The 15508-nt window shown below is 39.0% G+C and overlaps 1 protein-coding gene across 4 annotated transcripts in view; it reads right to left on the reverse strand.

Moving 5' to 3' along the window:
* The window catches only part of grik2 (glutamate receptor, ionotropic, kainate 2), a 429445-nt gene that overhangs the window by 272783 nt on the left and 141154 nt on the right, over positions 1-15508 (reverse strand). For all 4 annotated transcript variants that reach the window (XM_028030748.1, XM_028030747.1, XM_028030746.1 and 1 more), the window contains exons 3-4: positions 2923-3090; positions 1489-1746 (exon numbers count right to left, since the gene is read on the reverse strand). In XM_028030748.1, the coding sequence (XP_027886549.1) occupies positions 1489-1746; positions 2923-3090 (426 nt within the window). The remainder of the gene's footprint in view (positions 1-1488; positions 1747-2922; positions 3091-15508) is intronic.

The following is a 15508-nucleotide window of genomic DNA, read 5'->3' on the forward strand; positions in this document are numbered from 1 at the left end:
GACACCTGGTGATTAATCTGTCAAGGGATTATTTGTTTATAAATACAGTGGATGCACATGCAACTTGACTGCTGAAAGAGCTTTAGATGCTCAGTGGTTACCATGGTTACCCACATTTATTGTGTTGTTTTACAATTAGCTAGCATGTTGTCAGCTTACTAAAACTGTTTATCACAATGTGACAAAATAAGTTATTCTAAAAACTTGATATCAGTGAATGAGATGCATCGTAATGAGCCATAAGCAGTAAATACAGGTGAGTTGATAAATGAGTTGGATATTACTTTCCAGCAACATTAAATCAATTTGTTCAAGGTAAGATTATCAGTTATCAATATGTCTAGTCCCTCTAAATAAGACAAACATACACATGGTGAGCAAAAAGAGCACCAGAATAGAACTTTCCTAAAATGTAAGTTTTTATTTTGAAAAAAGAAATTAATATTCATATGAAGGACAAATACAATACAATAATTTCTTCATATTTTGGTCATAATTAGAGGGATAATGAAGATGTAGATGCATGCATCAAGGTGGGTGATAAGGTAAGCTTTCAGAAATCAAAAATTCAGCGGCTTGAACGGTCGGCAGTGAGGTACAGTGATCCTGTGCTAAAAAAACCAACTTCTGACAACTTTAAGCAAAGCTGCGTGTGGGAGTTGCATCTGGCAAAGAGAAGTGATCTATGGTGGATGTGAGTTGTATATTATTTCATTACCCTAATTGTAAATAGTTTAAATAGTTAGAATAAAATATTCTTGCTTGAATTCTGAAGGCGACATGCGCTGACACAACGTGACCTCGCCTGATAGTCCCTCTGTACTGGTACTCTCTAGCCCTTTGAACTCCATGTTCCTCTCGAGTCCCTCTGCCTGTTCATTCTCCCACAGATTACCTGCCAGCAGCTCTTTGGGACCAAACCTGATATGGCAAACTGGACCATTTGTGATCTCACCGACAGATTTCAAACTTCTCCCCAATGTCCATAACCCTCCTCCAAACCATAATAGAACTTTTTAACTTCTTCATTCAAAGAAAAGAATCTCCTTGTCAAACCCAAACCTTCCGTTATTAATTCAGTCTCATCTCCAAGCATCACTGAACCCAAATCCCCCCACGAAGTCTGGAAACAGGCTCACATAGAGAAAGCTTGTAAATAAACATTGATTGTCATTTCAGCCTGGTGTCCACTGATTGATTGTGCTTGTGGGTTAAAAGTTTGCTGACAGACCATGACAGTAAGCTTAAAAAAAAGAGCAACACTGTTCTATATAAAATGTATTTGTTTTTAAAAGTTATTGTGTGAATTATAAATACTAACTTGTTAACTACTCTTTATTAATATTTGGTATTGAAGTACTCATATTCCTACTTAGTCTGGAAAAAACTGGTATAACGGCATCTCTACATAAATCATTTTCAAAGCAATTAAGAATGATCTGTAGATAAATTAAAAACACGCAATAGAGGACATGTTTATGCTCTTACCAGTGCTGTCATCATAAACCACAGTAACTGTCTTCCATTTGAAGAAGTGGACTAGATCCAGAATAGCCCGGCTGAGGGAGGAGAAGTCTGGAAACAGGCTCACATAGTAGGTGTCTCGGTTGTCTGATACTTGATGCTTCCACTTGGTCTGAATATGTGGGACACCCAAAGCATTGCAAATTGACTGGACTGCATTAGCAGAGGAACTGTGAGAGGGGCCAAAGATGGCTGCCACACCAAGAGAAAGCTGGTCACAAGCTAAAGAGAGGAAACAGAGTAATTAGTTACATGCTTGTGTTATGCAGAATGTTTACAATCTAAAACCGTTCCATTTCTTAAGTTAGATTTATTAGCCTATTAAAGAAGTTGGATTGTACCAAATCTTTACATGGATTTTAAAACAAATTATTTAAAAAAAATTCTACGTTATTTCTGACATCAGAATATCTTTTCATTGGATTCTAGTGAATTAAGCAGCCAAGAATAATTTAAAAGACCTTGATAGAATAGGAAGCAGTAACCTAGTCCACCTTTGAAATATTGTAGAAAGAAAAGTAAACAAATGAGGGCCATCTTAAGACATTTGTTATCTGTACTATGTTTTTCTCTTATATTAAGTTCATGAGGCATGAACATAAGATAAGAGTTATAATAGTTAAAGTTATATAAAATGTAAAAGAAAGTTCTAGAATTGCTCATGCTGCTCCACATTTGCCCTTTTTTAAACCTGTTTCACCATCTTAGGTTACTGTTAGTTCTCTTGTTTCCAAGAAAGAAGACTATCTGTTTAGGAAGTTATGAAATGAAAACTAATGAGAGTGTTATTAGAGCAAAATTCAAAGCAGTTCTTGAATATTTAAAGTCAAAAGTAGCATGTCTGACCATGTTACATCTGGCCATGCACTAATGTTAACTGGCTTCTTAGCCAGCTAACATAGATTTCAGTTTTACTCCATAAGGGGAAGAACAGCATAAAGCAATAATATTCTGTGCCATAAGCAGGATTATTTAAATTGCTCAAATAAATACAGTCAGTGTTTGTTTTATATTTTGTTGCAGCATTTCATCACTGTGTATGAAATGCTGCAACCTTGAATTTGTTTCCATGACATGAAGTTGAAAGTGTTCCTGAGATGATTTGAGTGCAGTTGGGTGAAACCTAAACAACTATGTACCTATGTATTAGCTTTATTTTTAGAGCACATTTAATATAAGAGACTTATATAAACAGAATATTGTGGGCTCTAATTGAGCAAAGAATCAAAATATCAGACAGATGCAAATACTTACACATATTTATGGGCAGATAATGAGTAATTAGAAAAAGCTAATCAGTTTTCTGTTTTCAAATGTCCACAACTCAGCACAATTTCACTGCTTGACTATAATGAGCATAATCTCAGCCCATAAGGCTTTCAAATTACAAACACATACCTTTCCTTGAGGCTTCAAAGCTGTCATAGATGTTTATCCTTTGGATGTCATAGGTGAGTGTAGTGTTTGGCAGTAAGGTTCTGTTCCTGTTGATTGTGTTTAAAGCAAATTTGAAGGCTAGTTCCTCAGCACCTGAAGGACCACTTTCAATGGACTCAAATATCCCTCCTGTAAAAGAAAACAGAATAATTATAAGCTGTTGAAAATAAATTTTAAAAAATACAATCATCAACTAGAGTTGTTACACTATAAAAACTGGTGAAACACTTCCGTTGGACTCGTAAGAACAGAGTAATAAGAACTACTGGTTTGCAATGTAAAAATTTCATAATCAGTTTAAACAAAACTCCCCCAACTGAGATTTGACTCCAGATCTTTAAGTTGTAAAATAAGCAACAACCTGAGCTATGGTCCAGCTGTCTAAAAACCCAAAACATTTGAGTGAATGAATTACTTACAATCTAAAATAATATGGGGGAATTTTTCTGCCATAATTCCAGAGCACACATTTTCAGTCTAAAAGCAGGATTACATGTCTTTGTTCTCAAAATATTTAATACTTTTGCTTACATTTTCATTTTAAAAGCAGAATTCCATGTCTTTTTGCTCAAAACTTGTAATGTTTGTACTCAAAACGTCTTCTCACACACTTGCAGAACTCTCTGCCCACTTAGGAAAAATTCTCTGCTTGCTTTTGGAACCACCTTTTGGCACCATCACCTGGCAACCTCTCAACCAATGGAATGAAATTGTTGTACTTGGTGCGTTTGTTTCCTTCTAGCGGGTGTGTTTATGTGTACTATCGATTGTAGCAAACTGCGCCACCCACTGGATCTAGGGAGCTGGTTGGGTGAACACACTCCTGTCAAAAGGCTGTTAACGATCAGTAGCACACTGCTTACGGATGTTTAGTGTAACACGGAGCAGAAAGCTGAGGCAGTTGTTTCTCCCTGCATCCAGTGGGTGAGCAGGTTGCTACAATCGATAGTAGCCACACCGGCACACCCGCTAGAAGGAAACAAACGCACCCAGTACAACACTTTCATTCTATTGGCTGGGAGGTTGCCAGGCGATGGTTCATTTTTTGTTCCAAAAGCAAGCAGAAAATATCTGTGTCCGAATTCAGGGTCTGTATCCTTGGAAGGACCTGGTCTGTAAGGACCCTGTCCTTACACGTCCTTCAAAAACTGCAAATAAATGTAGACAGGAAGAGAAAAGCTTTGAATTCGGACAGGGCTAGCCTTCACCAACTGTCCCACCTCCACCTCAGTGTAATTCATGTTGCATAGCAACTGTGACAGCGTGAAGCAGAGAGCAGCAAAGAAAAAACAATGGAGCCGAAGTTTGGTATATAGCCATATATTACTTTTGATTTATGCATTATTCTTGACCTTTTATAGTAAAGGGTATTCCATTGTAAAACAAAAGAAATCTGTTAGTTTGATTCTAAAATGTTCAAACATGTATTGCACATTTCTACCAGGAATAAATCGAAGAAAATTATTCATTTTCAAATATAATATTCTCCAGATCTCAGATAAGACATTACAGTTAAATAAAACTACTATTTTTGAAGAACCAATTTGGTCAGAAATAAATGAAATACTTTAGTAAACCACACATTTTACAACTAGATATTACCTGTCTGAATAATATTGGTGTTTAACTTCCACTCATTCGGGAAAGCTAGCGGGAGTTTTTTTTTAACAATGTGCCAGGAGTCAGGCGTTTTCTCCCAGTAAACTGAACCTGGAGCGCCTGGACAGCTCACAGCTGGCGAGGGGAGCGGCGGGTACAGACATCTCCAAAACTATTGGAGCAATATTGCAAATAGGTTATGTATTGATGAACCAAGCAGATATTTGAGACTGTTAAAAAAGAGGATGATTTAATGCTAGCTTTGGACAAAACGTTTGGCTCTTTCCTCTTTAATTTTGCCCGGGAACCTCGACGAGCGACAGCGTGCTGCTAAAACGAAACAACAACAAAGCGTGTTGACGTCACAGATCACAGAGTTTAATCTCATACAAAGCAATCGACAACAAAGCTGCAGAGGAACAGAGATATGCATTTTTCTCATAAAAATAAAGACACACAAGGGGAAGACAAACAAACACGAAACAAAGACAAAAAAAGCAAAAAATAGCGGCCGCTCTCTCTCTCGGCGTGCTAAAGTGTACGTAATCTTATACCAAATAGGTGTTTCCCTATTTAATTTATGCAGCCAAGGCGTTCCGTTCTTTGACCTATTGGAAACTCCCTCAGCACTCAGAGAAACTTGGAAACTCCCCTCATTTATGGCAAAGGTGTCTGTTTTTTGTCTAAGCAAAAGGGCGGACCACTTAGTGCTCGTCGCTGTCTGGTACGGGCATCCCTGGCGCCAAACGTCTTGAGATGAGATTTCACAGACACCTCTGAAGTCTCTTCCCCCCAAACTTCCTTAGTTCTCCCCATTTGAATGTAAATTTTATTGCCCTGTGTGTCAGCGGGGGAGGAAAAGGGCCCTGCTTGTCTGATGCCTGCTTATTCAGCTCCTTACCGCATCTCAGACGAAACCTGTTCCAAATAAGAGTATTGAATATAACTGTTACACATGTCGTAGATTAACTGTATTAAGCACTAAAATTAATCGTTTTTCCTTAACAAGACTTACACGCTTATATTTTTGCCTTATGTTATAGCAAAATATATAGCAAAATAATTTGTCGGACTTCACCACCATTACCGCTTTGCCTGAATGGTTTGGATTCGCAATGAATTATGGGATATGGTGGGCCATGAAGGATACACCGGACCCATCCTTCAAATCTGGTGAAAAGGAGGACGCATTTGAAGGTCGCATTTGATTGAGTCTTCGAATTAGTACAGGCCTTGTCACCGCGCTATGACCCAAACGGTCTACAAATCCGTCCTTCGAAGGATGCAGACTCTGAATTCGGACATGGCTAATGTTTCGTAAGCAAGTAGAGAATCCAAGCAGAGATTATATCTGAGCGTGAGGAGAAGTTTTGAGTACAGGCATTACAAGTTTTGAGGAGAAAGACATGAAGTCCTCTTTTCCAAATAAAAATGTAAGCAAAAGTATTAAAAGTTTTGAGAGCAAAAGACATGAAAATCTGCGTTCAGACTGAAAATGTGTGCTGTTGGAATATGGCAGAAAAATTCCCCCATAGATTATTAGAAACCACACAATTGCACTGGCCCTGTGTAATGAACATGCTGCCACCACTGTCAGCACCACAACCACACTCCTTAATGCTCCGATATGCAGCCATCACAAATATAAACCATCACAGTCTCACTATGAAAGATTTATGCATGTTTCAAAATGTTTGTGAGCCATCACACTCCATTAGGAACCACAGAAAGCCCACATGGAGACCTTACCAAGAGAAAAATTTCATTTCTTGTTGCAAGGTCTTCACACAGTTTAAAGGCACATTCAAACAAACCTGTTAGAACTGAATTCCCATAAAAGAAGAAGAAAAATCACCACACACAAATGACTGTCAGCAAGAGGGATATAATAGAGGTCATGCACTGTATCTGTGTACATGTCTTTTTTACAGTGAATGCAAATATCAAACCTCAACTGGATCTAATTTCTTATACAAGTTAATTTATCTAAATTATCTGCACAATTAAATGAAGTCTGAATCTTATTAGGAACACAGCACACTGCAAAATAAATAAACATAAACAAAACCGTTGTCATGTGGCATGTTGGAAAATTGACTGAAAGTGGATTTTCTTGAAAGATTTGTTCTACCACTCATTGTTTTTAAAGGATTTTTTTGACTATTGGCCTTTATTTCACAGTAGATTGACAGAAAAGTGAGTCTTGAAGGGAAAGACATGTTGCAAAGGTCATTTTTCTGACAGTTGCAGTTGCAGTGAAAAGTAGGTCTGCAACTTATTTTGTTTCCTGGAACATTAGTATGTCAACCATTTAAACTGTTTGTCCACTAATATGATAGTCCAGCACATTGACTAACCCAGCAAATAGATTTACCGTGTATCCCAAACTTAAAAATGATGCAGTTTCTTAATAAGCGATCATTATGTTGCTTAAGCAGCCTATTTAGCTGTGCCATGTGGTGCTCACCATCAGAGGGTGAACAGGTATGGGGCTCTCACAGACTGTCAATGCTGGCATGAGAATCTCTTGTCATAGCTCATAACCTCTAACTAAATATTGATTAAGCTTTTTATTGTTTAATTATAAATAAAAACAATAAGGTCATATAATGGAAGTGTAAGCACATTTCCTTTGGCAGACTGTTTCAAAAGAAATCCACCACAACAGCTATTTCCAAATGAGGCTCAGTAAAAAGAAAAGGTTGCCAAACTGTGAGTCTTTACAACAATGGCCCTCCTGGGGAACACTGTACTTCTGACAGGGAGTAAATGAATATACTAGAATGAAGTCTAAAGGAGCTGGTAGAAGGGAGGCAGAATATGTGATCAATGTACTCTGATTGGCTTGTGGATCAATCAGGTCCTTTGGGAGTCGTGGAGAGCAATGCTTACAGATTGAAGTGTTTTGTTTGGGTTAGCCCTATGGCCTGGTTTTTCTGGCTCAGTGTCAGTCAGAGGCAATCCAGGAGCCAAGCTTTATTTACTCTAAATACAAACACTTAACGGGAGAGCTCTGTTCAAGCCAAAATGAAATCTGTTCACATCACTAAAGACTGTAGTACTGCAGGTCCCTCATGTCACAAGCGATTACTACAGAGCAGACCAGCTCTGATCAATGCTCCCTACAGTGATTTCACCAGTTATTTTGTAGCTTTTCACTAAAACTTTTTCAATAAACTTATCATTTAAAGAAAACAAGAGTTCAAGACTATGTGGACTAAAAATACTAGACAGAATGAGGGCAGAAAACATTAAATCATTCTGTAAACAGTTTTTTTTGTTAAGCTTTAAGATTAAGTTGTTGGAGTGCAAAGTACTAGGAGTTTCTATAAAGCTCCTATAAAGCTGGACAGTAGTTGTGACACAAAAGAAGCAATCTTTATATAACACTCATATCAGCATAAACCATTCAACCTGCGCAAAAAACAATTAATTAATACACTTGGGAAAATCAGTCATTTTTTTACTTAATTAGTTCCTAAAAATGTATTTGTTATATGTCATTATCTATTGTAATCTATAGGGTTAGGGTTAGGATTAACCCTAATTATTTGCCAAAAATCCCAAAATGTATCTCAAGTGGATCTGATTCCTGCTGGTCATCCTTAAGATGCTTTCCTGTGCTTCTCAGAGAGTAGACTGTGACAAAGCACAAATGTAAAGAACCTTATAATCAAAAAGAGCTGTGGATTTATTAGGCACCACTACAGACATTCTTAAATCTGCCGGTCCAACAAAAATAAGTAGACAATAAAGACGAGTGTGAGGTGACCAAGAACACAATGGTCACTAAGATAAAACTCCAGTGGTGATCCAACAAAGTGTTAAGCCATGGGTGTGGCCAGCAATACTTTTTTGGTGACATCGGTTTTTATACAATCTTTTTATAAAGCAAATGTAATGTCGATAGCTCCTCAAACTGTCAGAAGTCAAAAATAAAAATTACTTTTGCATTGAAAATGTTTGGTTATTAATGCAATTTTTTCCTCATAAAAATAAAAATCATTCCTCTTTAGTATTACCTCTCAAAGGAAATTAGTTGAAAATATATAATCAGGAGAATTAAGACATCATTTTTGCTATTATTGCAGCTGTTCTGGGGAATCTGGTTTTGTACTAAATGATGCCCTGCAGAATTCTGTTGTATTCCAAAAGGTACTGTAATTACAAGTATCTCACGTCACATTTTATTGAGTCGCTGGTTAATGTAAGATACATCACGCATTGCTGACACTAAATTAATCATCCCAGTGTCTTTATAGACATACTACTTTCCTTGTAGGACAGATTCCATCTTAATCAGGCCATGCACCACAGCTTTTCCCCACAACTCCTCTAGAAGTTATTAATGATTCAATATGACTCTGCCAGTAGCAACAATGCCAGTGTGATCATTACAACAGGAAGAAAGAATCACTGTTTGTCATACACTACACACTCAAAGGGGTGCAACTGTGGCGTGTAATGACATCAACTTCTTGTTTTTTTTTCCGTCTGGGATACGTCCTAATTTGTTGTAATCATGACAGAAAATACAGCCTTATTCTTCTTAAACATTTTTAATTAAGTTTCTTCTTCTCTTTATTAATGGATTGCAAACAATTTCGGAGATGCATACTGCCCCCTATTGTCCATGCGTGTGTAACCTTAAAGCCTCCAACTTCCATATTGGTTTTAATTTTTTATTATGTAAAAATAAAAATTATGCAATGTTATGATGACATTAGTGAGAATGATGTAATTCTACCATATTAAAATAGTGAGTTTAAAAAATAAGCAGAAATGAAGATAAAATCACAGCATGTATTCAGAGAACTGGAGGATCTTTTAAAGCTGAAGTCAAATTAATAACTGTTTAAAACAGGTTCATCGACCGTCCATGGATGGTAGCACTTTTTATGCCTTTCAAAATATTATAGTAGACTCATCCTCTTCATTCCTACGTTGTCAGGTTCTGATGCTTAGGGAGCGCTACATCATTCAATGAGAGAACCCTGAGTGTCAATTAATGACAAGAAAATTGTCAGGATCTGTGTTTTTCTGTGCGTTTATTTTGAGTTTCCTGTGTATCTGTGTCTCCGTGTTGTCCTGGCTCCAGGCCGACAGGCGGCGCGGTTAGTGGCTTTTCCTGCCCCAGTTAGAGGGTTATCGGCCCCAGTTAGTGGGTTATCTGTTCCCTCATTGTTTCCCAGTGCTTCCAAGTTTCCCAGTGCTCCTTCCGAGCTCCCTAGTCTCCTCCCTGAATCCTTTAGTGCTCTCTGTGTTTCCTCGTTGTCCCCCAGTGTACCCTCAGAGTTTCCTAGTCCGTCTCCAGAGTTTTCTAGTCCATCTTCAGAGTCTCCTAGTCCGTCTCCAGAGTCTCCGCCTCTTAGTGTTCCTCCCGAGACCCCGCCTCTTAGTGCTCCTCGTCTCCTCGTCGCCGCCACCTCTGGGCGACCCCAGAGACTCCTCGTCGCCGCCTCCGGGCGGCCGCCGGACCTCCTCCAAGGTTCCCGCCTCCAGCACCTCCGCCCACCCTGTGGGTAGTTTTTTGTTGTTCTGGACTCTGACCCTCTGTCCAGCGCCCCTCCGCCCACCCTTGTTGTGTGGGTTTTTTTTCCTGGACAGTTGTTTTGGGCGTCTGGTAGCCGCCCTTGAGGGGGGGTACTGTCGGGATCTGTGTTTTTCTGTGTGTTTATTTTGAGTTTCCTGTGTATCTGTGTCTCCGTGTTGTCCTGTCTCCCTTTGATTAGTCCCCAGGTGTGTCTCGTTCCCCGATTACCTCTTGTGTATTTAGTGTCACCTGTGTGTCTGTGTCTTTGTTGGGTCCTCGTCTCATTTGACATCTGTTCTGCCGTGCGTCGGGTTAGTCCATTTGTGCTCTCTGTTGCTACCTGTGTTGAGTCTCAGCTTCCGCTCAGCAGTGCTGCCAGGGATTTGGACTGTTTGTGTGCATTATTTCGTCATTAAATCTACCATATTTCTCTTACCTGGGTCTCCTAGCGTTTTGCCTCACCACTCATCCACACCACTTTATGACAAAAATGTCAACATGTGACGCAGAGGGAACCTGACCAAGCGAACATTTTTGATGAATAGGGAGTGAGAATGTGCTGGTTTGTCAGAGGTTTGACATTAACAGAATCGGTAGCTCTTTTTCAGAACCATTTCAACCTTTACAAGAAAGTACAACAGAGTCTGGTATAGTAGAATCAATCCAAGTTATTGTTGCACACTTAATGATTAAGCAGTGTGGTTTTCGCAGGTTCTTTTATTTTCTGAACGCTTACTCTAGCTCACTTCCCCAATATGAGACAATTTATATAAATAGCATTTAACAGCACTTAATTGATATTAACCTGTTAACACAGACAAGAGAGACAGTGAGCGCCTCCGCTGACCAGCTGTTACAGCACTAAATTACCGTTGGCTCGCTGAGTCAGGAGTGCTCACCGTGCTCCATGTGCCAACTGGTGGCGAACTGCTGTAACTGCAGTTTAATACAACTCAGTTCAAGTAGGAGAAGTGCAGCTTAAGAGTATAGTCTTTTAAATAAAGTAAAAAGAGGGAGGGGGGTGTGATAATTCTAATGTCCATTCTGTCACATTATATCTGTAGAAGAAATATTTTTGGAACTCTGCAGGTGACAAAGCATAAGCACAGACTGTAAAATAGAAACCATTCAGAATGGCCAACCTCCAAAAGATTTAAATGTTTTTAATAAAATGATACTTCTTATCCTAAATGCTTCACATTTCCTGAATACGAAATATTAACCAAAACTTGTAAACACAATAACGGATTAAACATTTTATTATAACAATGGTGCTGACTTACTTGGGATGGGAGATAGCTTATGACAACTTATCCTTTTTCATGATAGTCATGGTATTCATGAATTTTATGTAGTATCATGAATGTTTACACACAAGTAGTATAAGAATTAATCAAGAGGAAATACGTTGAGAAGACAGAATATAATATTGAAAAGCCTTAAATGATTTAAATGTGAAAAAGAAAGTAAGACACAGCTGTTGCAACTGATTTCTTGCCCAAAGCTTTCGCAGTTGTTTTGGAACAACTTTTGGAAAATCAGACCTGATAACTAAAAACATGTGTTTTTGAAAAAGCATAATTAAAACGGACACATTTTCCACTATTCACAGTTATTTTCCAGAAAGTTGCAAATCATTGTGTACAAGACAAATGGTTACATTAGGTGATTTTATCAGCCAACCCTTGCTGTTTGGTCTGGAGAGAAATAATCTATTTGTCTGCCAGTCTCTTAATCCTTCTCTGAGAGTGAGTAAAGGTCATGTTGACCTTGGGGAATGACAGACTCCAAGGATCAACAGAGTTCAAAGCTAGATTTACACTGAGTGTGGATATAAATACCAATAAACACTCTGATTCAAGTTGATTTTAGATTTCCATGGCTTAGCAAGTCTGAATGTGAGAGAGAGAAATATTTACAGCACATTTTCAGACTGAGTCACTGTTCAGATATCAATGTAAATTTCTGAAATCTGCTGTGGACTTCAAAGGGACAGTAAAGGGCTAAAATACAATTTTATTGTTTTATTAAACTGTAACAGTGTAACTGTAGTCAAAATGTTGTCTGTTTCCTGTAGATAGGATCATGTCCCTAGAGAGACTCGTACTGTAGCAGCTTTGCACTTTGGTCCAACCACACTTGGACCCCTTGCAGTTTCCCTACCAGCCCAAGCTTGGAGTTGAGGATGCCATCATCTTCCTGCTGAACGGTGCATACACTCACCTGGACCAGCCGGCGAGCACTGTGAGAATTATGTTTTTTGACTTCTCGAGTGCATTCAACACCATCCGTCCGGCTCTACTGGGTGAGAAACTAACGCTGATGCAGGTGGACCCCCCCTTGTGTCCTGGATTGTAGACTATCTAACTGGCAGACCACAGTCTGTGAGCCTGCAACACTGTGTGTCAGACAGTTTTGTCAGCAACACAGGAGCTCCACAAGGGACTGTCCTCTCTCCCTTTCTCTTCACGCTCTATACATACGACTTCAGCTATTGCACTGAGACCTGTCATCTCCAGAAGTTCTCAGATGACTCATCTGTGGTTGGTTGTATCAGAGAGGGTGATGAGACTGAGTACAGGGCTGCTGTGGACAACTTTGTCACATGGTGTGGACTGAACCACCTGCAGCTCAATGTGACAAAGACCAAGGAACTGGTGGTGGATTTGAGGAGGATAATCAGGACACCGGTGACCCCTGTTACCATCCAGGGGGTCAGTGTGGACATTGTGGAGAACTATAAATATCTGGGTGTCCACATTGATAAAAAACTGGACTGGGTTAAGAACACTGATGCTGTGTACAGGAAGGGCCAAAGTTGCCTCTACTTTCTGAGGCATCTGAGGTTATTCAACATCTCCTGGACTTTGCTCAGGATGTTTTATGACTTTGTGGTTGCCAGTGCCATCCTGTATGCTGTGGTGTACTGGGGCAGCAGGCTGAAGGTGGAGGACACCAACAGACTGAACAAACTGATCCGAAAGGCCAGTAATGTCGTTGGAGTGGAGCTGGATTCTCTGACAGTGGTGTCAGAAAGAAGAATCCTGTCCAAGATTCCCTGCATCTTGGACAACGAGTCTCATCCACTCCATGACTTGCTGGCTGGATACAGGAGCACCTTCAGCCAGACATTCATTTTGCCAAAGTGCAGCACAGAGCGCCACAGAAAGTCATTTCTGCCTGTTGCCATCAGGCTTTACAATACAAGACAAAAAGTCTTTGCTAATTGATTCAAATTTTTTCTGTGTGCTCATTTATAGGTTATTTATTGATTAATATATTGCATGTGATCGCTTATTATTTATTTATTTATTTGTTTATATCTAGTCATTTTGAACTTATCACTCTTAGGTATCTATCTATCTATCTATCTATCTATCTATTGTTAAGGAAAAATGATTATTTTTAGTGCTTAATACAGTTAATCTTACGATATGTGTAAAGGGTACATTCAACACTCTTATTTTGAACCAGACAGACAGGGGTCAAAATGCAGATCACTAAATGGGGCCTCTTGCTTTGCGGCCACAACACAGAGCCATAAAATTAGCATTCCTGCAGGCAGTTGGGGGGAGACCTGCCGGAGGCCAGCATCTGCGATGGTGTAAAATTAATGCAAAATAGAAGATTGAAACCCCTAAACATTTAAATTTCTAAGTATTAATACCATGTTTTTACTGAAGATTGTATTATCTCATTTTAAAACTACTAAATGATGAATGTATTTGAAAACTGTATTATCTGTGACGATATTAGAAGCAAATGGAAATTGTTTGAATGAAAATGTTTTGTTTACTATTAGAAAATGGTTCAGGAATTATACTTTATTTTGTCCTGTGGATTTCATGTATTATTTTGGCAGAACTCAATCTTTTGGGGGGGGCTGACTGTGGAAAAGCAAAAACTGGGGTTTGCAAAGATAACATTTCCTTGAAAATTACCAGATGCAAGTCCTTTTGAGAACTTTAGGAGAGATAATGGAAGAGACGTCAGATTCCAAGGGTGTCTGCGAAATCTTATCTCAGGATTTTCGGCGCCGGGGACATCCGTACCTGGCACGGCCCAAGATTAAGTGGTCCGCCCTTTTGCTTTGACAAAAACCAGACGGTCCTCAATTCTTTGCCGTAAATCAGGGAGGTTCTTAAGTTTCTCTTAGTCCCTACGGGAGTTTCTAATTGGTCGAAGAACGGAACGCCTTAATTGAATATATTAAATTGAAGAAACACCCACTCAGTATAAAATTTCGTGTAAGCGCTAAAAAATCCAGAAAGTTGCCACTATTTTGCTTTTTCCAGCAGCTATCTCCAAAGACGCGTCTTTGTTTTTTTTCTTGGGTTTTTCCTTGCTTTATTTTTCCTGTTTCAAGGTTGTAACATAACCACTATGTTTGTTGTTTCCTAAATAAATACATTAAAAAGTAAATGTATCAACCTGTCGTGTAGAACAGTTGCTGTGATTTCATTGTTAAAAAGTATTCCAATTTCCACTGTTTATAACTGATTTCGGGTAAATCCTGATATGTTCAGGTGTGTGTGAAACGAATTAGTAATTAAAAAAGGGGCGTGTGCGTCGGCGCAAGAGGGGAGGAAGACGCTGACCGTGGGATCTGTGCAGCGGGAGTTTTGACTTGTCTGAACGTTTAAAACTAGTAAAAATCAAAGGAAAGACATAAAAAACAGCTATCAAAGATCGCCCTGTGCCACAGATGGTATTTTAGGAACTGGATCGGAGTTTGCACCCAGGAAATGGCGCCCGGTGCAAGTGGACGCCGCCAGTGCGAGAGGACGCCACCGAGGGGAAAGAGAAACGCTCCCGGTGAGATCTGGACTGTACTTTTCTTTTTAGGGATTTTTGGTGGTACCACTCTTTTTCCGTATCTTTTTGGGGAGGGGTTTGGACGTTAGGATTTTTCGTTTTGGATCGGGACTTGGGGAAATACTTCCAGGACTTTGTTTATTTTTCGAGGATATGGAACTGCTTTGTGGACAATATTCTCTTTGAAATAAGGATGGGAAAATTTTGGACATTTAATTAATTAGGTCTTTTGCTGATTGAAACCGAGTAACCATAATTATTTATTTTTTTGAGGGAATGGAGTTATCGATCTATTTATCAAGATATGCCATTATTATTTTGTGGTATTGTAATTCTTTTTTGAATAAATAATTGTTGCTAAGGATCAACTTATTTCTTATTGAGTGATTGGGTATTTATTTATTTATTTTTCCAAATTAATGGTGTAGCATACCTTACCTGATTTCCTGGGACAGATCTCCCTTGTGTGTATTTGTAAGTTCTGCTTTAAGCCGAATGTAACAAGGTAATGAATGAATATCTTTGTTTCTCTGTAGTTTTGTATGGAATTAAACTCTGTGATATTGGGACGTCAATGCACAGTGTTGTTGTTTCACTCTC

The sequence above is a fragment of the Xiphophorus couchianus genome, chromosome 11 (genome assembly GCF_001444195.1).
Source record: "Xiphophorus couchianus chromosome 11, X_couchianus-1.0, whole genome shotgun sequence".
Taxonomy (NCBI): domain Eukaryota; kingdom Metazoa; phylum Chordata; class Actinopteri; order Cyprinodontiformes; family Poeciliidae; genus Xiphophorus; species Xiphophorus couchianus.